We start from the raw sequence: 25,985 nt of genomic DNA on the forward strand, positions 1-25,985 counted from the left end.
GGGCAGCCCTCACTACAGTCATAGCTACAAACCATGCTGTTGCAGTATAATTTTATCTTACTGCTAACGCTGTACGTATTATACTTTGCATTCTGTCTTACGATTGTAGCAGGTAATATATCTTGCACGAGAAATAAGACTGTTCAATAAACCCTTTTTATTGAAACGCCCATCTATCTATTTCTGTGTGTCTCTGTAGAAATGAAGCATGCACGATTGACTGAGTGAAACTGTTATCTATTGTTTCCACGATTCTGAGATTGTTCCGATTCTAAGGGAAACAAAGTTGTCCTGTTTATGCGGTTATCAGAAACAAATTCCTTCTTGTTTATTCGAGAAGTTTCTAGTGACCTCTGAGTTAGGTGGCACACCCAAGTAATTAAGTTTAATGTACTCAAAAGTGACATATAGACCTCAGTCCTATGTCAAAACTATAGTGTATATTGTTCCAATGTGCTGAGCATTGGAACAATACAGGAATACAGGAACTACACTACACTGCCAACTTAGGGCGAACAAAGAAAACACAAGGAGATGATCGACGGAGTGCTGAAACTTTTCAGACACTCACCCCCAGTCACAGAGCTGAGTTGAATCCATCATCATTCTTTAGCTCACTTCTCCACCTCAGTTCAGACCCAGCTATATGCAAATCAGTCTTGACTCTGTGCCTTATGGGAACAGTCCAGTCCGAACTGCCAAGCAAGTTCTTCTCTGAACCAGAAACAAGCATCCTGGGACCAGTTTCTGTATAACACCCTTCATCAGCCAGGCTAGCTTGAATCCAGTGACAAAGCGAGCAAGGGACCCACGTCTGGGCATACCCTGCCAACTTAGGGCGAGCAAAGCAAACACATGGAGATGATGGATGGAGCACTGAAACTTTTTTTTAGACATGCACCCCCAGTCACAGATCTGGGTTGAATCTATCATCAAGAAGATGATGTACAAAGAGCTGAAACATTTCAGACACTCACCCCCAGTAACAGATCTGGGTGGAATCCATCATCATTCTTTAGCTCACTTCACCCCCAGAGTTCACACCCAGCTATATGCCAATAAGTCTTGACCGTGTGCCTTCTGGGAACAGTCCAGCCTGAACTGCAAAGCCAGGTCTTCCCTGAACCGGAAACAATCCTTCTGGGACCGGTTTCTGTGTAACTACCTTGATCAGCTAGGCTAGCTTGAATCCATTAGCAATCCCATTAGCAATTATTTTCCAAAAAAATGCATTGCCCCCATTTTAGCAGCCATCAATAAATCAACCCAGCATATATCTTCCCTAGCTCTATTCCCCATTCTGGTTGTTTTCTTGTATGTCCCTCTTAATGCTCAAACCTCCTGTAAGTTGTTATTTTTTAATGAGGGTAACAATGCTTTTTTTGCATCACAGCATCCTTTTGTACAAAACAAATTGCTTGTGTCACTATGAAACCTGACCAGGATTTTTGTTAGGGGGCTTTGGTCAAATTATTTGGCAAGGAGATCACCAGCCTAGTGAGACCCTCAAGAAAGGCTTTATAAACTTTAACAGGAGTGCCTTGGTTTGCTATACCTGCTGGCCATTTGCATTGAAACTTTAATTAAAATATTCTCTACTTTGGGTAAAAATAGTCCTTTCCTTAAAGTGGGGGCTCCTTGTTTATCAGAAGGAGACCTTCCATTACATGCTCTCAGCCTATTTTTTACAGTGAATTGGATTACTTGTTTTGCTGCCACAGTACACAGAACAAATTGCTCAGCATTAAGGGCAGGTATAGCCCAACTCTCATCTTCTTCGTCGAGAAACATGTCATGCCAATACACAGGTTCAAAATGTATGTTGCGATCTCCTCTTATAACAATCCGGTGCTTAGGATCAATTAAAGAGACAGATTGCTGTAAAATACCCAGTGTAGGTGTTTCTGTGCCCCTATTCCTTTGCCTGCAATAGACATTATAAATATTCAAGCAAGCCCAACTGAGTAATGGATTATTAGACCCAGAATGTCAGGTGATACAATATCTAAGACATCAATTCTGCTATTTAGGTGAATTTTTGTTCAAACCAACCGACCCCCTAACGCCCGACCAAGAGAAGATGCTTCACCCGATACAAAATATGAAGTATCGCCCACTTTATAGACTGGCTCAATAGCCCATATTTTTAGGAAAACACAAACATCGAACGCTTCAATGTAGTCCATCCAATCTGGCGCAGACAGGGTGAATTTGATTCCTGCAATATTCCAGCATAAGATATCAATTATTTCATTTGTGTTGACTACAGAATGGGTACACAAACTCCCCAAATCCCTCCTCATGGACAATGAGAAATAGGAAAATAGATGCGGTGGTCTTTAGATTGAGAACAAGGCTGGTCTGCTTGAATCGGCAACAGGGAGGCAGATGCACAAAGTACTGGAGTCCTCATTTGGTCATTTGTTCGTTAGGAGTTTCCCAAAACATCAAGTGCCATGTTTCCCAAAGTTAAACCGGATGGTCCAATACTGTGGGGCAGATCCACAAGGAAGTGCCGCAGCACGGCAACGCAAGCCCTTTTGCTGCGCCACGCTGCAGCACTTCCGAAGAACAGGAATGCAACATATTTACAATAATATATCGCATTCCTATGATCTCCCCTGTGCTGGTGCACAAACTACAGCCATGTGCCGGTGCAGGCACCCTTGCACCATGGTGCAATAATGCCTGCTTCATGGGAAGAATGTTTTTGTGCAGGAAGGGGCAATCACTAGAGGCATTTTCCTCTTTCAATGCATGCAGTAGAATGCAGCATGTTTTGAAATAGGAAAAAACGATGAGAAATAGAAACATTTCTCCTCATTGCGCCTTGCTACGCCTCCTCTGGAAATGTGTCTCATTCCATGGGTGTTGCATGGGAACACCCACAGCAACATCCATGGAACGCCCCTTCCACGCAAAGTGCTGCGTGTGAAGGGGCCATATTTACAAGGAGAGGAAAAGTCACAAAAAGTGGCTTTTCCTTTCTTTGTAAATATGGAGATGTGAAATGCGCCTCCAGTACTTCACAAAAAGTGACTTACTGGTGGCGCAGGGGACTTGTATATCTGCCCCTGTGTTCCTCTTCTAGTAAGGGAGGGTACTTGATGGACTTGGCCCTTTTTGCAGGGTTATCCCCTAACATTTTGCTCTGCCTCCTATTTTTTTCTGATCTGTTGTTGTTGGTTTTAGGACTCTGGGCACTTTACCACTGCTAATCAGTGCTAAAAGTGCATATGCTCACTGTGTAAATTGTGAACATGATTGGTTAGCCATGATTGGCATATTTGACTTAATGATCAGTCCCTAGTAAAGTGCACTAGGTGTGCCAGGGCTGGTAAATCAAATGCTACTAGTGGGCCGGCAGCACTGATTGTGCCACCCACATGAGTAGCTCTGAAAATGTAACTCAGACCTGCCACTGTAGTGTCTGTATGCAGATGTTAACTGCCAAATCGACTTAGCAAGTGCACCCACTTGCCAGGCCCTAACCTTCTTTTTTCTTATATTTTAGTTACCTCTATGTTAGGCCCAAGGCACCCCTGTGGGCAGGGTGCAGTGAATGTGAAAGGTAGGACATGCCCTGATGTGAGTTGCATGTCCTGATGGTGAATAACTGCCAATTCACTATTGCAATGCTACCTGTTCCCTTAGGACAGATTGGGAAGTATGTTTATAACATCATGTAAACAGAACTGCCCCTGGGAACAAGGTAGGAAATTAAGTTTAGTATGCCCAAACTCAGAATGTTAAAATGCATCTTTTAGTGAGGGTGATTTTTACATTCTATGTTTGAAAATACCACTTTTAGAAAGTAGGTATTTTCTTGTTTAACCATTCTGTGTGCCTCTGCCTGTTTGTGTATTGACTGTCTGGTTTTGGAGTGACAGGGGCTGGGGAGGTGCACTCTCTCAGACAGCCACTGGGGGGGAGGGTGATGTTTGTCCTGACTTTCCTGAATGAATCAGTGCTGGGATGAATGGATCTTGGCTGCATTCAGAGTAAGGGGAGGAGTTCTCACTAGCACCTGAATAGGCCCATTCTGCATGTAGAGTGGTAGGAGGAGATTTCCCTTTCACCTGAATAGGGCCTGTCTGCCTTACACAATGCTGTCCCCACCTACTGCGGGGCAGCTGCACAGGAGAGGACAGAACTGGTTTGGGCTGGGCTCAGAGAACCTTGCACAAAGAGAACAAAGACATTTTGGGGTATAAGTATTAGACCTAAAACCCCTGATCTTTAGACTACATCTGGAATCAAGAGGAACCTTTGTTAAGGAGAAGAGCTGGAGAAACTGAGGAGAAGTACTGCCCTCGCTGTGTGTCTGGGGTTGGCTTACAGTTGCTGTTTCTACCAAAGAAAGGAAAATTACTTTGCTGTGTGCTGGGTTCCTTGCTTGAGGAAAGACTCCAAGGGCTTGAGTAGAGCTTGCCTCCTGTTTTGAAGTCTCAGGAACGCAAAGACTTCACCCCCAGCTCCCCTGAACTTCCTTGCTGGGAGTTCTGACCTGCCAGGAGTGCCTGTGAATGTGTGGGGCCTCTGGAGGATGTTTCTGCTGCTGGGAGCTGGAAAGCAACACAACAACAAGAAAATCGATGCATTGCTGTTCTCCGACACAATGCGGTGGTGCGAGAAGAATCTCCCCGCACCACCGCTGCTGAAACAGACGCAGCGCCTGTCGCTGCTGCAAGAATCGACGCATCGAGGGATCGCGGCTGAAGAAATTGACGCAGTGACACTCGACGATGCCGCATCATTTACCAATGCATTGTCCCTATGCGGCAAGTTTTCCCCGACACATCACCTGCGGATCAGAGTCATCTCAGAATCAACACATCGCTTCCCCCTACAGACCGGACACAATGCACCGCTCCTCCTTGTCCAGTGGAACTGTCGCATCACATCCACGAAGGTTTCAGGAATCGACGCATCAATAGTCTGTCATCTGGCTTGGTGAAATTTGTCGCAATGTAAGACATCAGCCATCCATAGTTTTCTTTGGACTTAGTTGCTAAAGCCTTTTGAAAGTCATTTTTCTTAATATTTGTATGTTGGATTTTTGTCTTTTTGGTCTTGTTAAGTTTATATAAAGATACTTTATTTTTGGGTGTGGTGTCTATTTGTGGTGGTATCACTGTGTTACTGTGAGTGTTGGTACAAATACTTTACACATTGTCTTTGGGATAAGCCTGTCTGCTCATGCCAAGCTACCAAGGGGGTGAGCAGGGCTTATCTAGAGTGTGTATCCCCCTTACCCTGACTAGAAGCAAGGGTCCCTATTTGGACAAAGGTACCTACCTCTGCCAACTAGAGAGCCCCCATTTCTAACAGTACGGGACTAGTGAAGAGGGGAAATTGGTTACATCTCTTGTAGACCCCATTTTTGTAATTCGTCCTCCTCTCCCAGTAGGAACCATATCATCTTTGGCATTGGTGAGTCAATCTTGCACGTCCATGTATGATAAGAGTTCGTAGGGATTGTGTCTAGGGATGTTAAATATTGATTGCCCAGAGTTAGAAGCGAGGCCTTTGTGCTGATAACAATCTTTGTTAAGACATGGTACAAGGGACTGGGGTCTGTAAATTTGTAAAAATAGCCCAGTGGGACAATGATAGAAAATTAGAAAGACGCTTTAAGAGAATGTCTACAGTCACAGGAGATTTAAAATTAACTACGACACAGTCCCCAGGACATTCCTTTGGATGGATGCCAAGCCACAGAGATCTTCTTGCTGATATAACATCTAGGGCTATATCATGAGGGCATCTCGAGTTGTTTTTTATCCAATGGGCACACTTATTCTTCAGAGCCACTTGATCTTCCAAAGAGTCCGTGGGCAGCACTGGCACATTTTTATAAACTATACAATAAGGTGTGCATTCCTGGGGGAGTTGGGGAAGGTCTAGGGCCATTTTAGGTTTACGGGCTTCAGCCTGTTGAGGTCAGCCAATACCAGAAATAATTTTAGAAGTAGGAGCATTTTGAGGAATGGGGGATATTTGGTCTGATTCAGTTGCAGTTGAGTAATTACAGGGCTAGCTAGAGATGGATCAAATTTTACTCCTTTAGTTAGAGGTATCAGATTCTTTAAGTCCTTTGTCGGTGAAGCAAAGTTAATCTGGTCAATAATCTGGTCAATAATGGAATGGACACATGTTTCCACTATCTTCAATATGGCAATTGTAAAAACCTCTAAAACTGCCTCACTTACTATTTTCATATGCTGCCGAGGAGACTGATCAATATGTTGTGGAGCTATATCACTTGGTGTAACTGGAAGCCCAATAGAGCAGGTTGAAGAGATAGCAGCCTTTGTTCTCTTCCTTCGCTGTTTTGGCCGCGCTACCTTTTTGGCTTTGGGGTTAGATGCTGTTGGATTAGGTTTGCCGTCCGATAAACATTGATTTGTTTGAGTGGGACTTGCTGGAAGATCTTAGAGTAGGAGTTGGTTTGTGGGGGACTTCTTCTAGCAGTAAAGTGGTTACTTGGGGCTCAGAGATGGATCCAGTGGCAAGACAGAGGGGAGCTATAGAGTCAGTGTTCAAAGATAATCTCATATGTTAGAGAGCAATCTCAGAGGAAACTATCCCTAGTCCCCTCTTGAGCATAGAGTCTACCGAAGTGTTTTTTTTATTGGAGTAGTGGAGAGCCCCCCCCCCGATAATTTCTTCCCCTTTACCAAGCTGTACAGTCACTGGAGTTGTATTGGCAGATGATGGAATATAAAATGTATGTGGGTATGTCAAGTTTAAGTTGGAGCAAAATACCGTGGCCCAGCCCAGCCTACTCAGGTCTATGATGGGCTAAGACGGGCACATCTTGGCCTGGTCTTGGCTCAGGCGTGCCCAGGCATGCCATATGCATGTCCCATGTGCGTCCTGTGCTGCGGGATACTGGAGCCATTTTGTAGTGCCTCAGACCTCCTTTGCCTGAAGCACACTGGGGGACTTAGTCCCACCCAGTGCAGGAGACACCGCAGTTGTATCAAGTACATCAGCAGGTAGACGATCAGTAGGTGAACCAGTGCTGCAGGATACTGAATGTGTTTTGAAGTGCCCCAGAGCTCCTCCCTTTGACTGATGCACACTGGGGGATGTAGTCTAACCCTAGTGTGGGAGACACAGCAATTGCTGCAAGTTCTGCAGCAGGGAGACTGTCGGTAGGAGAACCCATTTTGTGGGATGCTAGAGGTGTTTTGCAGTGCCCCAAAGCTCCTCCCTTTGCCTGATGCACAATGGTGGATGTAGTCCCACCCCAGTGCAGGATACACAGAAGTTGCAGCAAGTTCGGCAGCAGGGAGACCATCACTTGGAGAATCCATGCTGCGGGATCCTGGAGGTGTTTTGCACTGCCCCAGAGTTCCTCCCTTTGCCTGATGCAGAATGGTGGATGTAGTCCACCCCAGTGCAGGAGACGCAGCAGTTGTGGCACGTTTGACATCAGGGAGACAGTGACTAGGAGAACCCATGCTGTGGGATGCTGGAGGCATTTTGCAGTGCCCTAAAGCTCCTCCTTTGCCTGATGCACACTGGGGGACAAAGTCCCACTCCAGTGCAGGAGACACAGCAGTTGCGGCAGGTTTGGCAACAGAAACACCATCAGTAGGAGAAAATAATTATTACAGGGGTGCTTGTTACACCCGCCTAATAAATGAATTTTGAGGTAAATAGTTGGGTGCAGCTGATTTCAGTTGGGTTTGGTAAGGTGTCACCAGGAGTGTTTCCCTTAACATAGACAAAATTGTACACACACTCTCATCCTCTCTGTGTTAAAAGTCTTGAAAGATGTTGTTTATTTTACAGAATATTGTGCTTTCCCTCATTTAGTGTCTCTACCAATCCATGTTACACTCCCTTTCTACTACCTCTTAATTCCCCTCATGCACCCTGCTTGTCATGTAATGTATTTTAAACTGATATGCCAACAAGATTCTGACCATAGAAATCTGCAATTTTTTAGGTCTGCCAGAGCCCTTACTCCTCGGCAGATGAGATGGGTTTCCTTTTTTAGCGAAAATGACTTTGTTATAACTTTTCGTCCCGGAGTTAGACAAGGAAAAGCAGATGCTCTGTCACGATTGGGGGAAGACTTCAGGTACATCACAGAGACCCCTGTGCCTATTATCCCTGAGCATAGGATCATAGCGATCGGTGAACAACTAGATATTGATTCTAACTCCTTCTTGTTACTACTAGAACAGGAGTTCCACGAGCTGGATCACAAGGACTGGTTGACAGACCCATTGAACTCCATCGTTAACGGTTTGTTTTATCATGAAAAACATCTGTTTCTTCCCTCAGACCAAGCACGATATATAATCATGAAATGGTGCCACACATTACCCATGGCTGCTCATCCTGGGGGAGAAAAGACACTCCAAACTTTGCAGAGATGGTTTTGGTGGAAGGGCATGAATCAGGACGTCACCAGTTTTGTCCAGACTTGTTCCACATGTGCTCGGCAAAAATCAGTACATTGTGCTCCCGCTGGCCTGTTACAACCATTACCAATCCCAGATTGTCCTTGGTCCTCTATCAGTATGGACTTTATCTCAGACCTACCAGTTAGTAAAGGGTTTATAACCATTCTGGTGGTTGTAGATATGTTATCTAAAATGGCTCACTTTGTTCCGCTAAAAAAACTCCCTAAGGCCAAAGAGCTCACAGACATATTCATTGAACATGTAGCCAGATTGCATGGCTTGCCCTCTGTAATTGTCTCCGACAGAGATCCTCAATTCGTATCCAAGTTTTGGCATGGCCTGTGCAACCGTCTACACATAGACCATCTCTTCGGCTTACCATCCGTAAACAGATGGTCAGACCGAGAGAACCAATCAGTCTCTAGAGCAGTTTCTGAGGTGTTTGATCAGTACCACTACCCCTGATTGGGTCCAAGGCCTCCCATTGGCGGAGTTCACGTATAATAATTCTACGCACTCTGGCTCCAAGGTTTCTCCATTTTATTTTGTTACAGGCTGTCATCCTAAGTTCCTTCCTCTTCATCTCCCGTCCACATTGATAAAGGTCCCCACTGTCACGGAGCATCATATGGGACCAAGCCAAACATGAGCTGTATGAGGCTAAGCAATACATGAAAACAAACGCTGACCAACAGAGACGCCCTGCGCCAGTTTATAAAACAGGAGATCAGGTATGGGTGTCCACCAAAAATATGAAACTACCTGGACCTCGAAAATTACAACCAAGATATGTGGGACCTTACCCAATATGACAAGTAATCAACCCCGTAGCAATGAAACTTGAATTACCTTCAGATATGCAAATACACCCTGTCTTTCACACTTCTCTGCTCAAACCTTTTGTCTCTCCTTCTTGTCCGGAGCCACCCCCACCCCCTGTCACCATCAAAGGGGAATTAGAGTATGAAGTGAGGCATATAATCGATTCTCGCAGATGCAAGGGAAAATTGCAATACTTAGTAGATTGGGTGGGATTTTCCCCTGAAGACAGAACCTGGGAACCTGCAGAGAATGTTCATGCACCAGTATTAGTGAGAGGATTCCATGCATTACACCCCTCTAAACCTAGACCAGTGAGTAGACCGTTAGGGGGGAGAACTGTTGTGAGAAGTTGGCCTGGCATATGCTGGTCACTAGTTATAGTGGCCACCTTGCACCAGTCCAATTCGACTCTTATGGTGATAGGTTTAAAAGACAACCTTTAAAGAAAGCTATCCTAGTGGTAGCTGTGGAGAGCAGCCTTCAGACTAAGTCTTGAAGGAGTGTTAAGCTTATTGTTTTACCATAGATAACCTCTTGAATGACCAAATGAAAGAGTATTCCACACAGGTATATATATAAAATATATGTATTTATTCTAAACAGAATCCCACAGTCTCTTTATGGGGCTAAGGCAAAGTTACAATTCAAACAAGCACTGATAAATACAATAAATTGCACCGTTAACATTGGGCCCCAGGGTGGGACCAAACCATATACTAAAAAAGTGGTATAAGAACCACGACAATTCTAGAGACAATGCCTAGGGCATTTAGGATTGCTGGCCCTTTTAGAATCCACCCCAGGTTATGAGGAAGGGGACCCGCGGGAGGCGCGTGCAGTGGAAATAGCTGCTATCGGGATCTCTATTATAGCCTATGGAGAATGTCGCGGTTTGAAATAAACAGTTTAAAGACACTTCTAGCAGGAGTTCAAAGTTAAAACTTTAGAGTTAAGCTTTTGAGGAGCCCACTACCACGAGAGTTCCGAGGTACCACTGTTACCTGCCCCAGGGAAGCCGGGTGCATAGGTCGTTTTCAATGTCGGGTCGCGGGCTGATTTTCAATGGAAAAAGAGTCAAAACTGCTGCTAGCCAAATGCGTCGATGATGCCGTGAAGGTTGAAGATGTAGAGTTTGTAGAGAAGAACCTGAAAGCAGAGGGGACAGAGTCTGGGTCACGGCAAAGTGACCAGCAGGCTCAAAGGAAAGAGCTCTTCGATGTCGGGTGCTTCAGGTGGAAAGAGGTGTAGCTTGGATCTGCAGCCACGGGCTCCAGGAGGCTTCAAGGATAGCCAGCTTCTGGAGGGCGACTGTCCCACATTGGATGAGGGTCGCTGCAGTGTTAGTGTCCAGATTGGATCCACTAAGCCTTGGCAACCGCAACCCATGCAAGATGCACAAATCAGCTACGGTGCAGACCCACGAGGTCTTTGAGAGGTCTCCTTTGGAGAGACTGTAGAACAGGCCTGGAGCAACTAGAAGAACTCTTGATTCTCGAGATTGACCTCCGCTAGGGCCCACAAGTTGAGTGACAATGGACCATGGGAGGCGGCAATTTGGAGTGCGTAAAAGGGCACCCACAGGCCACCGGAGGGGGCTAGGGTGCTGGTCTTTGGCACAATTGCTGTAGAGTGGTTGGCTCGTGAACGGGCCAAAGCACAACTTCCCCACTGGTCAGGGTCGTGTGCTACGCAAGAGGTGGCTGGTGTTCTGGGGTATTGAGTATCTCGGCACCCACGTGGTCCACGGTGCTCAAACTTGTTGAGCACGCTCACTGGCCTCTGGGATGCTCAGAAAACCCACCTCAAGGGCGCTGGAAGTCGACGAAGTCCGCAGGAGCCGCAAAGTTCCAACTGCGTCACTTGCAGTGTTTCAGGTGCCTGCCAAGCAGGGGGATAACTCCTTTATCCCAAGGGAGATTTCTTCAGTCAGCTGGGAAGCAGCTCATCGAAGGTCAAGTCTGTGAAGTCCAAGATTAATCTGAGGCTCTGGGGCCACGTTATTCACCTTTATCCCCAAGATTAGGGGAGTGTCCAGAGTAGTGTCCACCAATGAGTGGTGAGGCAGGAAAGGGTGGCTACACCCTCTCCCCTTTGTGTGTTTCCCGCCTGGGCGAGGGGCAGGATGCCCCTGAACCGGTTCCAAGCGGTGTATGCAGAATGCAGGCGCTGGAGCTGCCTACGTGCAAATCTGAAAGGACATTTGGTGCACCCACCCTGTTCCAATCCACATCTCCTGTCTGGGAAGGTGCTGGCACCTCCCTGCCACAGGAGCCCTAATGTCCAGCTGCCGAGGCTGGGATTTTCCCCAGCAGCAGGCAGCCAGAGTCGTGTGGGTGGCCGGTAGCATGCATTTTGTACTACGTGTGCACTTTTAAATTGGTGTCTAAATTCTGCCGCTTTTCCCATATCGCCCCTCTAGCACGGGGGAATCGTACCCTCATGCCCATGGCTGGACTGGGGGTATGATTCCTACATGTTTGACACCAAACACAATATGGTTCTGTGTAGCCATTCTCAAGTTATCGCGTTATCGCCATAGACTTATAATGCGGTTAACCGTTTATGGAATGGCTACACTACAAACAACCCAGCAATGATTTTACAAGGTTGCAGAGCGCCCCTACTCAGGTCGGGGTCCCCCCTCACACATACCTCAGCACCCTGCCTTGTAGGATTACCAAGGCCTGCCATAGGGGTGACCTATGAGAGTATACGTGTTGTAATGGGGTGGGATATAGGGTACTTATATCCCTGTAAGGGGTGCTAGCACCACCTTACCTAGACTACAGTAGTGGTCTGGTGGTGTCATTTTGTATGGCTGTCTCAGGGTGGCACAATAAGTGCTGCAGCCCTGGTAGGCCTACTGAGGGACCCATGCCCTGGTTACCTAGGGTACCATCTACAAGGGACTGCCAGGGTATCCTCAGCATCCAATTGGTTTGTACCTAGGGTACACACATTAGTTTTAGGGAGGAAGCAGATAGGCTGGGGTCCTGGATAGCAGGATCCCAGCCAGACAAGTCAAAAACCACTCAAATACCAGGCAAAAAGTTGGGGGCAACCATATAGTCAGAGTCCACCTTCCTACAACTATCACCCACCAAGCTTCCAGTATCTCGTTCCCATCTGTTTCCAACACTCACAAAACTACATCTCCCATCATGCATTGTGAGGGCTACCACCCTGTATGCTTACCCATGCTGCTCTGAAATGCAGGTCAGCTGACTTCTGGTATAAAGGCAGACAACGCCCATTTTCCGGTGCTTGGCTTCCTTCCTTGGTTAGAACCATGCCCCTTTTGTGAATTGCTTGAATCACGTCCCAGCAAGGTTCGCCCCAGGCATTGTGGTAAATGCAGTTTCAGTTACTTGCTTGCTTCAAGAGCGTTCGAGTGTTTCGCCACAGTTGGCGCAGATAGTTCTGATCTCTAGACACGTGTTTCTGGTTCTTTAACTGTCATCAGTAGATATTAAAGTCTTTGAAATGTTGGGTTTGCTGTAGGCTGCCAACATCTTTCTCAGGTCAGGTACCTCTGACAGGCATGCAGGTGCTTCATCCACGAGCTCGTCAGCTCAATGACTCACTGGAGAACTATTAAACAGGAACAGGGGTGGGAGGACGCTGCTTCACCTCCCAGCAAGGTTCGCTCCTGGCATTGTGGTAAATGTAGTTTCAGTTACTTGCTTGCTTCAAGAGTGTTCGAGTCTTTTGCCACAGTTGACGCAGATAGTGTTGATCTCTAGACACGTGTTTCTCGTTCTTTAACCGTCATCAGTAGTGATTACAGTCTTTCAAATGTGGGGTTTGCTGAGTATGCTGCCAACATCTTTCTCGGATCAGGTACCTCTCACAGGCAAGTGGGTGCTTCATCCACAAGCTTGTCAGCTCAATGACTCACAGGAGTACTATTAAACCAGAACAGGGGAGGGAGCACACCGCTTCACATCCCAGCAAGGTTCGCCCCTGGCATTGTGGTAATTGCAGTTTCAGTTACTTGCTTGCTTCAAGAGTGTTCGAGTGTTTCACCACAGTTGGCGCAGATAGTGCTGATCTCTAGACACGTGTTTCTGGTTCTTTAACCGTCATCAGTAGAGATTACAGTCTTTCAAATGTCTGGTTTGCTGAGTAGGCTCCAACATCTTTCTCAGGTCAGTTACCTCTCAAAAGGCATGCGGGTGCTTCATCCACGAGCTCATCAGCTCAATGACTCACGGGAGTATTATTACACAGGAACAGGGGTGGGAGCACACCATTTCACCTCCCAGCAAGGTTCGCCCCTGACATTGTGGTAATTGCAGTTTCAGTTACTTGCTTGCTTGAAGAGTGTTCCAGTGTTTCGCCACATTTGGCGCAGATAGTGCTGATCTCTAGACACTTTCTGGTTCTTTAACAGTCATCATTAGAGATTACAGTCTTTCAAATGTGGGGTTTGCTGAGTAGGCTGCCAACATCTTTCTCAGGTCAGGTACCTCTCACAGGCATGCAGGTGCTTCATCCTCAAGCTCGTCAGCTCAATGACTCATGGGAGTACTATTAAACAGGAGCAGGGGTGGGAGCATACCGTTTCACCTCCCAGCAAGGTTCACCCCTGGCATTGTGGTAAATGCAGCTTCAGTTACTTGCTTGCTTCAAGAGTGTTGAGTGTTTCGCCACAGTTGGCGCAGATAGTGGAGAAGTGTGGCTCAATGGTTAGAGCGGCAGACCTCGATGCAGAGCACTAGACCGGGACCAGGGTTCGATTCCCGTCGCGGCAGGGTCTCGGGCTATAAATTCCGCGGACCGGATATTCTCGCCTCAGTGCCTATTCTAATCTCGGGTCCCACGCTGCAACTCTTGGCAATTGCTTGCTTAATCTCCACAAAGGACCCAACAGCGCTGGGATGCCTGGCCTCACCATGGGGGTGCCCAGGAGTGGACACTCTATACGGAAAGCCAGGAAGGGTTCCTTCAGCGGTATGATTACAGCGCTGAGATACCCGTAGTGGTCATCGGTGCTATATAAAATACCTATACATACATACATACATACATAGTGTTGGTCTCTAGACACGTGGTTCTGGTTCTTTAACCGTCATCATAAGAGATTACAGTCTTTGAAATGTGGGGTTTGCTGAGTAGGCTGCCAACATCTTTTTCAGGTCAGGTACCTCTCACAGGCATGCAGGTGCTTCATCCACCAGCTTGTCAGCTCAATGACTCACAGGAGTACTATTAAGCAGGAACAGGAGTGGGAGCACACCGCTTCACCTCCCAGCAAGGTCCCCCCCTGGCATTGTGGTAAATGCAGTTTCGGTTACTTGCTTGCTTCAAGAGTGTTCGAGTGTTTCATCACAGTTGGCGCAGATAGTGCTGATCTCTAGACACGTGTTTCTGGTTCTTTGATCGTCATCAGTAGAGATTACAGTCTTTGAAATTTGGTGTTTGCTTATTAGGCTGCCAAACATCTTTCTCAGGTCAGGTACCTCTCACAGCATGGGGGTGCTTTATCCATGAGCTCGTCAGCTCAATGACTCACGGAAGTACTGTTAAACAGGAACAGGGGTGGGAGGCAATGATATCCTATGGAAGGAAATTCAAGTTACTGGTAAGTGCGGTTAGAATTACTTTTCAAGATCAGTAATGGGCTCAAAGATGCAGCACCGAGGTCTGTCCTGATAACATGTGATTAAATCCGAATTCGTAGTTCGGCTGATTTTAGAGGAAAATTTGTAAGTTCCAAAACTTCACACTTAGACGAATTTCCAAGTTAAACCAGTCAATGTTAGCCTATGGAATGAAATTCAAGATAGTGGTAAGTACGGTTAGAATTACTTTTCAGGATCAGTACTGGGCTTTAAGATGCAGCACTGAGGTCTCTCCTGATAACAGGTGAGTGTATCGGAATTCGTAGTTCGGCTGATTTTAGAGGAATTTTTGTACGTTCCAAAAATCGACACTAAGAAACTTTTCTGCTGAAAACCACACAATGGATTCCTATTGAAGGAAATACAAGTTACTGGTAAGTACGCTTAGAATTACTTTTCAGGGTCAGTGCTGGGCTAATAGATGCAGCACTGGGTTCTCTTTGATAACAGGTGAGTAAATCGGAATTCGTAGTTCGGCTGATTTTAGATTAATATTTGTAAATTCCAAAATTCCACACTTAGAAACTTTTCGGCTGAAAACCACACAATGGATTGCTATGGAAGGAAATACAAGTTGTAAGTTTCAAAAATCGACACTTTGAAACTTTTCCAGCAAAAAGTAGGCAATTATATCCTATGGAAGGAAATTGAAGTTACTGGTAAGTACAGTTAGAATTACTTTTCAGGATCAGTACTGGGCGCAAACATGCAGCACTGAGGTCTCTCCTAATAACAGGTGAGTAAATCGGAATTCGTAGTTCGGCTGATTTTACTTTGGTCCAGTATATATAGAGCCACTTTCCTACACCATCCCCTCCCTTCACTACTGTGCAAACACACCCTGTGGCGCATTTTAAGTTGGGGAAAAAATTCCCTTTCAATCTTGAGGGTCTGTAGAGACCAACTAGCCCACTAGGTACATCCAGTAAGCGCCACAGAGCTGCGTAGCAGAGAGATATAAAAAGGCGCACGGCCTGCACCACCTCTATGCAACGCAGCACATTGGCACTTCCTGGAAGCACCTGGTGGGCTACTTGGCCCCCAGGGTCCCTCAGGATTGAAGAGGAATTTTTCCCCCAACTTAAATCGAACCACAGGGCGTGTTTGCACACATCACCTCAAGCCCCGTCCCCTCCCTTCACCAGTGTGTAAACGTGCCCCATGGCGCATTTTAAGTTGGAAGATTAAGTCCCCTTGAATCCTGAGGGTCCCTAGGGTCAAACTAGCCCACTAGGTACCTCCTGTAAGCGCCACAGTTCTGCATTGCAGAGAGGTGTAAAAAGGGGCGTGGCCTCTGAACACCTCTCTGCAATGCAGCTCCCTGGCGCATACTGGAGGTACCTAGTGGGCTAGTTGGCCCCCAGGGACCCTCAAGATTGAAGGGGAATTAATTCCTCAACTTAAAACGCGCCACAGGGCACGTTTGCACAATGGTGCAGGAAGGGGGCGGGGCCTGAGGTGTCATGTCTGCAAACATGCCCTGTGGCGTGTTTTAAGCTGGGGAATTAATTCCATTTCAATCCTGAGGTCCCCTGGGGGCCAACTATCCCACCAGGAACCTCCAGTATGCGCCAGGGGGCTGCGTTGCAGAGAGGTGTTCTGAGGCCACGCCCCTTTTAACACCTCTCTGCAACGCAACTCTGTGGCGCTTACTGGAGGTACCTGGTGGGCAAGTTGGCCCCTAGGGGACTTTAGGATTGAAGAGAAATTAATTCCCCAACTTAAAACGTACCACAGGGTGTGTTTGCACACATATCACCTCAGGCCCCGCCCCCTACCTTCACCACTGTGCAAACACGCCCCGTGGCACGTTTTAAGTTGAGGGATTAAGTCTCTTTGAATCCTGAGGGTCCCTTGGGTCCAACTAGCCCACTAGCTGCGTTGCGTTGTAGAGAGTTGCAAAAAGGGGCGTGGTCTCAGAACACCTCTCGCCAACGCAGCCCTGTTTAAAAAAAAAAGAAAAAATCTTTTTAAGAAGGGGTTCTGTGTAGCCCCCCTTCTTTTTCTTATTTTTTGGCCCTGGGGACCCCATCCCCCAGGGCCTGCCCCCTAATTTTTTTTTTTAATTTTAAAACTGTGGAGGGGGGCTGCGTTGCCCCCCTCCTGAGGCCTTACTCTGCCCTGGGGCATGGGCCTTTTTTAAAAATAATTTTCATTTGGAGTGGGGCTACCTTGCCCCCCTCCTATGGCCACTTATGGCGCTGGGGACCCCATCCTCCGGGGCCAGCACTTTTTTTTTTTTTAACATTTTGGGGAGGAGGGCTGCGTGGCCCCCCCCGGGCCACTAATCAATCAATCAATCAAAACACTTGCATAGCGCGCTACTCACCCGGAAGGGTCTCAAGGCGCTTAGGGGAAGGGGGCCGCTACTGCTCGAACAGCCAGGAAGTTGAGTTGTCTCCTGAAGGCGAGGTGGTCCTGGGTCAGCCGAAGGTGGATGGGGAGGGAGTTCCATGTCTTGGCCGCCAGGTAGGAGAAGGATCTGCCTCCGGCGGTGGCTCTTCGGATGCGTGGTACGGCGGCGAGGGCGAGGATAGCGGACCGTAGCTGGCGGGTGGGCGTGTGGAAGGTCAGGCGATCGTTGAGGTACTTGGGGCCCAGGTTGTGGAGAGACTTGTGTGCGTGGGTGAGGAGCCTGAACGTGATCCTCTTGTTGACGGGGAGCCAGTGCAGGTTCCTCAGGTGGCCGGAGATGTGGCTGCGTCGAGGGATGTCCAGGATCAGTCAGGCCGCGGCGTTCTGGATGCGTTGTAGTCTTTTCTGTAGTTTGGCTGTGGTTCCGGCGTAGAGGGTGTTTCCGTAGTCCAGCCAGCTGGTGACGAGGGCCTGGGTGACCGTCTTCCTGGTTTCGATCGGGATCCACCGGAAGATCTTGCGGAGCATGCGGAGGGTGTGGAAGCATGAGGAGGAGATGGCGTTTACTTGTCTGGTCATCGAGAGGGAGGAGTCCAGGATGAAGCCCAGGTTGCGTGCGTGGTCTGTCGGCTTGGGGGCGGTGCCCAGGGCTGGGGGCCACCAGGAGTCGTTCCAGGCGGAGGGTGATGGTCCAAGGATGAGGACTTCCGTCTTGTCTGAGTTCAGTTTCAGGCGGCTGTTCTTCATCCACTTGGCGACGTCTTTCCTCCCTTCGTGGAGGCTGGTTCTAGCGGTGTCGGGGTCTCTGGTGAGGGAGAGGATCAGCTGGGTGTCGTCGGCGTAGGAGATGATGTTGAGGTTGTGTTGGCGTGCGATGGTTGCGAGGGGTCTCATGTAGACGTTGAAGAGGGTGGGGCTGAGTGATGATCCTTGCGGGATGCCGCAGATGACTTCGGTGGCCTCGGAGCGAAACGGGGGGAGGCGGACTCTATGTGTTCTTCCAGCGAGGAACGAGGTGATCCACTTCAATTCCTTCTCTTGGACGCCGGTGTTGCTGAGGCGTTGGACTAGGGTGCGGTGGCAGACAGTGTCGAACGCGGCGGAGAGGTCCAGGAGGATGAGTGCCGCTGTTTCCCCATTGTCGAGAAGGCCTCGGATGTCGTCGGTGGCTGCGATGAGGGCAGTCTCGGTGCTGTGGTTGGATCTGAAACCGGACTGCGAGGGGTCGAGGGATCCATTCGTCTCGAGGAAGGCGGCAAGCTGTCTGTTGGCGATCTTCTCGATGACTTTGGCAGGAAAAGGGAGGAGCGAGATGGGGCGGAAGTTTTTGAGGTCGGTGGGGTCCGCTGTTGGTTTCTTCAGTAGGGCGCTGAGCTCGGCATGCTTTCAGCTCTCCGGGAAGGTGGCGGTGTCGAAGGAGGTGTTGATGACGTCTCGGAGTTGGGGTGTGATGTTGGAGTCGGCCTTGTTGAAGACGTAGAGGGGGCAGGGGTCAGTCGGAGATCCAGAGTGGATGGTGTTCATCGTGCGGGCTGTGTCTTCGGTGGTCACTGCGGTCCAGGTGCGGAGGGTGTCGGTGGGGTGCGTTGGTTCGACGGTTGGGTGTGGGGATGGTGCGCTGAAGCTGTTGTGGATGTCGGTGATCTTGCGGTGGAAGAATGAGGCGAGGGAGTCGCAGAGATCTTGTGAAGGGGTGATGTCGTTGTTGCCGGTGCTGGGATTGGAGAACTCCTTGACGATGGTGAAGAGTTCCTTGCTGTCATGGGCGTTTTTGTCCAGTCGATCCTTCAGTGATTTCTTCTTGGTGGTGCGGATGAGCTGGTGGTGCTTGCGGGTCATGTGTTTGAGGGTGGTCATGTTGTTAGTGGTCCGGTCGAGGAGCCAGGCTTTCTCAAGGGTGCAGCAGGTCTTCTTGGAGTCCTTGAGTTCGTCGGTGAACCAGTTGGCCTTATTGCTTCTGGGTTTGCTGGGAGGGTTCTTCAGTGGTGCAAGGTCATCGGCGCAGGTGGTCAGCCACTGCGCGAGGTTGCGGGCTGCTTCGTTGGGGTCCGGTGTGCTCGCAGATGGGTTCTGGCTGAGGGAGGAGGTGAGCTGGTCGGCAGTGATCTTGCTCCAGCTTCTGTGAGGAACCTGTTGCAGGTGGTGGTGGGTTGTGGTTTTTCTGAAGCTGAAGTGGACGCAGCTGTGGTCTGTCCAGTGAAGTCCGGCGGAGTGGCTGAAGGCGATGTGCTTGCTGAATGAGAAGACGGGGTCAAGCGTGTGGCCGGCGTAGTGGGTGGGGGTGTTGACCAGTTGCTTGAGTCCGAGGTTGGCGAGGTTGTCCAGCAGGGTAATGGTGTTGCGGTCCTTGTTGTTTTCCAGGTAGAAGTTGAGGTCCCCTAGGAGGATGTAGTCGGCGGAGGGGAGGGCGTGCGGGCTGATGAAGTCTGCGATGTCTTCGCTGAATTGTGTGCGTGGTCCCGGGGATCTGTAGATGAGGGTGCCTCTGAGGGTCGTCTTTGGGTCGGTGTGAATCTGGAAGTGGAGGTGTTCGGCGGCGGCGTAGGTGTCGTCGGCGTCGGTCGTGATGTGGACGGTGCTCTTGTGGACGATGGCGATGCCTCCCCCAGTCTGGTTGACGCGGTCCCTCCTGATGATCTTGTATCCATCCGGGATGGCGATGGCGATGTCAGGGGCAGAGGAGGCGTTCATCCAAGTTTCAGTGAGGAACGCGACGTCTGGTGAAGTAGTGTCGAGCAGGTTCCAGAGTTCGACGGCGTGTCTGTGGATGGAGCGGGTGTTGAGCAGGATGCATTTGAGGTCGTTGCTGGGGTTTGGCTTGGCGGGCGCTGTGCATGTTCGGAGGCAGGTGAACTTGCAGGTTGTGCAGGTGAAGGGTCCGTGGAAGCGTTTCGGGGCGGCCCGGCAGCAGGCGGGGTTCCGGCCGGCCTTGAGCGCGTTGAGGGCGGCGGCGTCGTAGGTCTGTCGGGTCGTCTTGTGTCGGTGGGGGCCAGGGGTCCTGGCGCTGGGCGCGGTCCAGACGCGGACGGGCGCAGACGGGCTTACCTTTGGCGCGCCTTTGGCGCACAATCGGCGCGCCCGCTGCACATGACCTCTGCACATACGCGCGGTCGCCATTTATGGCGAAGTGGGAGGGAGGGAGGAGCAGCTGGGAGGCGGGGAGGGCACAGAACAGAAAGGGGGCGTGGCCGATGGACGGCGGCGGGAAGCGGGGAGCGGGGCGGGCACAGGGGGCTGAGCAGAAATGAAGCGATATACTCAGAGGCAAAAACACACGCACGAGGAAGGAAACAGTTAAAACAAATCAAGGTTCAATACAGTAATGCAGTGACACACGCACGAGGAGGGAAACAGTTAAAAACAAAATCAAGGTTAAATACAGAAGGCAGAAACACACGCACGCAAAATGCGTCATAGGGGCGGGGAGCACCGAGGCAGTCACAGCGAGGCTACGGGCAGCAGTGAGGCAAGGGGCACACACACAGCTGGTGGCTGTGCGGCACGGGGGTGTCCTGAGAACAGGTCACACTCACCTGCGCCGCGCGGTCGCCATTTATGGCCAAGTGGGAGGGAGGGAGGAGCAGCTGGGAGGCGGGAGCGGGGAGGGCACAGAACAGAAAGGGGGCGTGGCCGATGGACGGCAGCGGGGAGCGGGGCGGGCACAGGGGGCTGAGCAGAAATGAAGCGATATACTCAGAGGCAAAAACACACGCACGAGGAAGGAAACAGTTAAAACAAATCAAGGTTCAATACAGTAATGCAGTGACACACGCACGAGGAGGGAAACAGTTAAAAACAATATCAAGGTTAAATACAGAAGGCAGAAACACACGCACGCAAATAGCCCCATCCCCCGGGGCCTGGTCACCTCATTGGGGACCGTGGGAGAGTCCACTCCCCCCACGGTCCCAGCCGGCTCCAGCTTCCTGCGGGAACTGGCATTGCTTTTTCACATGAGGAGCAGCTGACATGTTGCTCCCCAAATCTGCTTTGTTTCCCTGCTCTCGCTTCAACGAAGCAAAGCAGTTTGCAATGACAGGGCGGGAGCTGCGACGGCTCCTGCCCTGGCATTGCAAACTATAGTGTCCCGGGGGTGGGCACCCCGTGACACTGCAGGAGCCGGCCCTGGGGGGTGGCATTTGCCAGGGCCATCATTGGCTCCAGGGGGGGGCCGCGACGACCCCTTCCACTTAATTTAAAGCCCCGGGGGGTGGTGGTCCCCGGGGCGTGTGGGGGGCTTGAGCCCCCCTCACAGGTATTTTATTTATACGTAATTATACTTAATGCATAAATACGTAATTTATATGTAAATAAAGCCTCAGGGGTTGGCGGTCCTCGGGCTTGGCGGGGCCTTTGAGGCCCCCCACCCATTTTTTGCAAAGCCCCGGGGGGTGGCGGCCCCCGGGCGGGGGGCTAAGAGCCCCCCCACATATTTCACAAAAGCTCCGGGTGGTGGCAGTCCCCGGGACTGGGGGGCCCCTCTGGGCCCCCATTACTATAAAATATTGCCCCCGGGACTTGGTCCCCCTGGGGGCTAATGGTAAACGAAGTGCAGGAGTCCGCGCTTCATTTTTTTTTCCGGGAGCGGGATGCGGGAGTGGACCGCGATTTTTAAAAAATAAATCATTTTTTGGGCGTCTTGGGGGTCCTTGTGGGATCCCCTGAGCAGGCCTAGGGGTCCAGGGTGTTTCTACCCTGCCCCCTTTTTGCCTTTTTGTGTTTTTTTTGTGCTTTCTTGGCTGCCAACGCTTCCTGATTCAGAGTGTTGGCTGCCAATTAGCATAAAGCTCTTGCTTGGGAGGATCCGCGGCCCTTGATATATCTATCTTTTTACTTTTGAATATCTCAGGAGCTACTGAACAGATTTATACCATTTAACCAAAAGGTACAAGTGTGAACCAAGGGCTATCTCTTTGCCAAATTTGGTGTAATTCCTTTGAGCAGTTCGGGCTGTAGCTGCATCAACAGGTCCTATGGGAAATTGCATGGGGAAAACGCGTTTTGGGACCCCCCTTTTTTCTCAGCCCCCGCTTGACGAATCACCACGAATCATTTAGGATAGGAGCGGACCGGAGATGACCAAAAGTTTGGAAAATTTCGCAAAGATTCGTCAACCGGCGCCAGACTTATTGGGGATAGAATGTTGCGGATTTCCTATGGAAAATAGGTCCTAACTATAACTATCTACTGGTGACCGCCAGTAGATAATATATAGGCATTGCCATATACTTGTATATACTGTACTCCTGCAACTAACGATGATGGAGCCTACATTCCACAACTCTAAACACATTTCAGAACTTGAGCTTTTTTTTAGATATAAATGGTTAAACATTTCAGCACTGAACCCTCCAGTAGCCTTCTGTCCGGCATCCAAACTCAAATGTGAGACGTTGGAACATGGGCTATTTTTCTGCAGCGCATACTCTGCTGTGCACCGGAAATGGATTGGCCCACTATGCCACCTGTCAGAGGGGTCTCAACAGAGCTTTACAATGAGAATCCTGAGAACTGACACAAGGAGACTGTGGTATATAGTGGAGCAAGGGCTTTAATCTCTATATCCCTCATGGGACGGGTGCTTTTAGATTGGAAATGATATGTAATTTAATGTATGGTTTTCTAATTCTATGAGTGAATTCACCAAGAGGGACTCATGTCTGGGTCACAGACACCCACATCTGTGCCCCAATGAGGAGCTCAATGGTGATTTGATTTTTTCTTAGTCTGAGAAGTTATCCAACCAGTGTCCATTTCTGCACATCCAGGTGTATCATAACACACAGGAAAAGATCAAATCTGTGAAAATGTGAAGTCAGTATACTTCAATGTGGTGTTGAGATGGTCATCATTTTGGCATATTCTTACCTCATGCAAGAGGCCCTCTTACACATGCAGGCAATGTTCTTAGCAGAAAAACTAAGGAATATTTGATGGGAGGCATTTGCTTGAGTTTCTGGAGTTTTATGTCACTCAAAAGTGAAGAAAGTGTGATATATTTACACGTAGTTTTGAATTACAGGAATTCTGTATAACATAACGTGTTTGGCTTCTGTGAGCACCATCCGCATCAATTCCACTCTGCCAAGTGTGTGGAAATGTCTCCAGTTGGTAGGTACCCTCAGTTTTGGCAGACCCCGGAACCAAAATAGCGCAGCTTTCCCCCGTTGGTGTAACGTGAAGCCCCCCCATGCTCTAGACCCGTCAGGTGCTCTCAGGCCAAGGGTCCGCTGACTGAACACAGTGCCAGAGGGGCCCCTTGGAGCTAATGTTACCCCACTGGTGTCTCCTATGAACTTGCCTCATTTAAAAAACACATTCCCGGGTGTCTAGTGTGGCTTCCTGCTCAAACACATGAAAAACCACACTCTGAGGATCCAGGCGAATTCTGATTTGGGTCATGCCAGGACAGAGATATGTTCCTGTGTGAGGAAAACTGAAGGGTGCAAAGACATATTATTGAGGGGTTTACACGCCAGCAGGCAGCCCTGAATGTAATGAAAAATGTACTGTTTTATGGGTGTAATGTGTACACCCATGCTTGGAGAATTATAATGCTTATATTTTAGCAAACACTCTGGCACAGGGGTTTGTAAATATCCAGGCAGTGACAGGGTTTACAGAATGTAACAATGTGCATTTCTTCTGTTTCTGCAGGTCCCTTCGACAGGCTTGTACTGACGCATTCCAAGGATCCCTGTGTTGGGTTTTTGCGGGTTAAAACCTATATATGGGGAAGAGTGTGTAACCACCAGTGGGACATGAATGATGCTGCAGTGGTCTGTAGAGAGCTGGGGTGTGGAGTTCCAGTTTCAGCAACAACCGGATCTTCCTTTATTAGAAATATTAATGAAGCAGTACAGATAACAGATGTACAGTGCAAGGGAAGTGAACGCAGGCTCTCAGAGTGTCCCTACAGTGACGAGGTACCTCTGGACTGCGACACCACGAAGTCCGCCGGAGTGCGCTGCACAGGTAAGAAGCAAGCAATATTATGAGATCTCACTTCCTGGTATGAACTGTGACCAATGTATCTGCATCTTGTAAAGCAAACCTAACAACAAAGTAACAGAGTGCTGCACATTACACTGGAGAGCATTACAATGTGGAGAGTAGGCTCGAGGAGGAAGGCTGGTCACAGAGAAGGTGGTGAAGAGGACTGATGTGTACCCAGAGGCTGTGAACCCAGGTATAAGTTGGGAGGAATGTAGACATTACAGAATTTTCAGATCACACTGTTATAGTGAAATTACATTTTGATGATGTTTTTTCAAGACTAGAGGTCTTTTCGGAAAGATCATAGCAGAGAGGTTTGTTAACACTGGGATGAAGTCCTCATTCTTGAGGCATAGCCTAAACATTTTGTGTGGTTAGAAAATGTATCACAGAATCCACACAACCATAGCATTTTCAACCCAAACCAGACACCTGCCAGTATCTCGTTCGGCTTCCTTGTGTTAGTTTTGTGTAGGTCCACCTTTAAATGCGGCCAAATAGATCTTACTTAACCCACACATCTCCACATTTTAGCAGGAGATTATGTGTATCAGGTAATCCATCATCATCAATAATCCTGACAGAGACAGTCAACAATAAATTGTATTTGTTTTTGAATTATTGGAACACATTTCCTCTCAAGGAAGCACACACAAGAACGCCGGGTTGGTGACTGCCCACCTCAAGGAAAAGTCTCAACCCTAATCAGACTGAACCCCCAAAGTCACTAAATTAACTTTGAGCTCAGCCCCCTGGCTGCTATGGCACAGTGTAGGGAGGCTTAGCATAGTTCATGGAGCAAAGTATTTCTGCAGCACCAAAAGAGTAGTGAAGTCAAAACACCAAGCAATAAAAATGTAAAATTGGAATAGTAGGGTAACATGTAATAATTAGAACCACACCAAAACAACACACATTCAAGAGACAATAGGTTCAAAGGTGCGATCAGATCATATTAATTTTATGACAGAGCCCTTAAGTACTCAAACCTCGCCTGTCAGTGAAGGGTTCTCCAATCTTCATGAAATAGATTTACTTATGAACAACTAAACAGGGATGAAAGAGAGCTTGTGCTAGCAGCTGGCAGCTTAGAGATGGTCTCTTCAGTAAATTCTGCAACTACTGACCCTATAAAGATGACCCATTCTGAAACAACAACAATTAAACCTTGTGTATTCATCCATGGAGAACAAAGAATTGAATCTCCTGTTCAGCAGGCACCAGTGTTCAGAACTGACCTTTCCTTGATCTCGTGGAATGTAACTGGGGAAAAAGCCGAATTGGATGACCAAGACTGGATAGATTTTGTGGGGATGTATGATGTATGGCTTTTTCAGGACACCTGGGCTAACAAGAAGGTATTCCGGGATGCATTTACTGCCTGCAGTGTGAGAGCAATCCCTCCAACAAATTCAGGGCAGAGAATGGGTCTGCTGATCCTAGTAAAAAATGATGTTGCTTGTATTCAAGAGCTCTTAAGTATAGATTCTCTAGATCTAATGGGCATTAAACTAATTTTTTAAGGGGCATGTATTTGATCTTGTTGAACATTTGTTCACGTCAAATGCCCACCAACTGTGATTCACCAGTTTTGACCATGCTGGATGAGTTGATTGAATTATGTCAACAGGTGGCTAAAATATTTGTTGGAAGTGACTTTAACACTTCTTTTGAGCCCTCCTCAACAATTAGTTTGGTAACTGAAGAAGAGACTGAATACTGCCGGATCCCCAATCTGATAGGGAGCCCACATCGTTCCTTTATA

The 25,985-nt window shown here is 48.6% G+C and overlaps 1 protein-coding gene across 2 annotated transcripts in view; it reads left to right on the forward strand.

The window, feature by feature from the left end:
• The window catches only part of LOC146859526 (CD5 antigen-like), a 692,104-nt gene that overhangs the window by 121,322 nt on the left and 544,797 nt on the right, over nt 1-25,985 (forward strand). For both annotated transcript variants that reach the window (XM_085650237.1, XM_085650236.1), the window contains one exon: nt 23,882-24,199. In XM_085650237.1, coding sequence (XP_085506363.1) covers nt 23,986-24,199 — 214 coding nt within the window. In that variant the 5' untranslated portion in view covers nt 23,882-23,985. The remainder of the gene's footprint in view (nt 1-23,881; nt 24,200-25,985) is intronic.

This window comes from Triturus cristatus, chromosome 3_2 (genome assembly GCF_964204655.1).
Source record: "Triturus cristatus chromosome 3_2, aTriCri1.1, whole genome shotgun sequence".
Classification (NCBI taxonomy): Eukaryota; Metazoa; Chordata; class Amphibia; order Caudata; family Salamandridae; genus Triturus; species Triturus cristatus.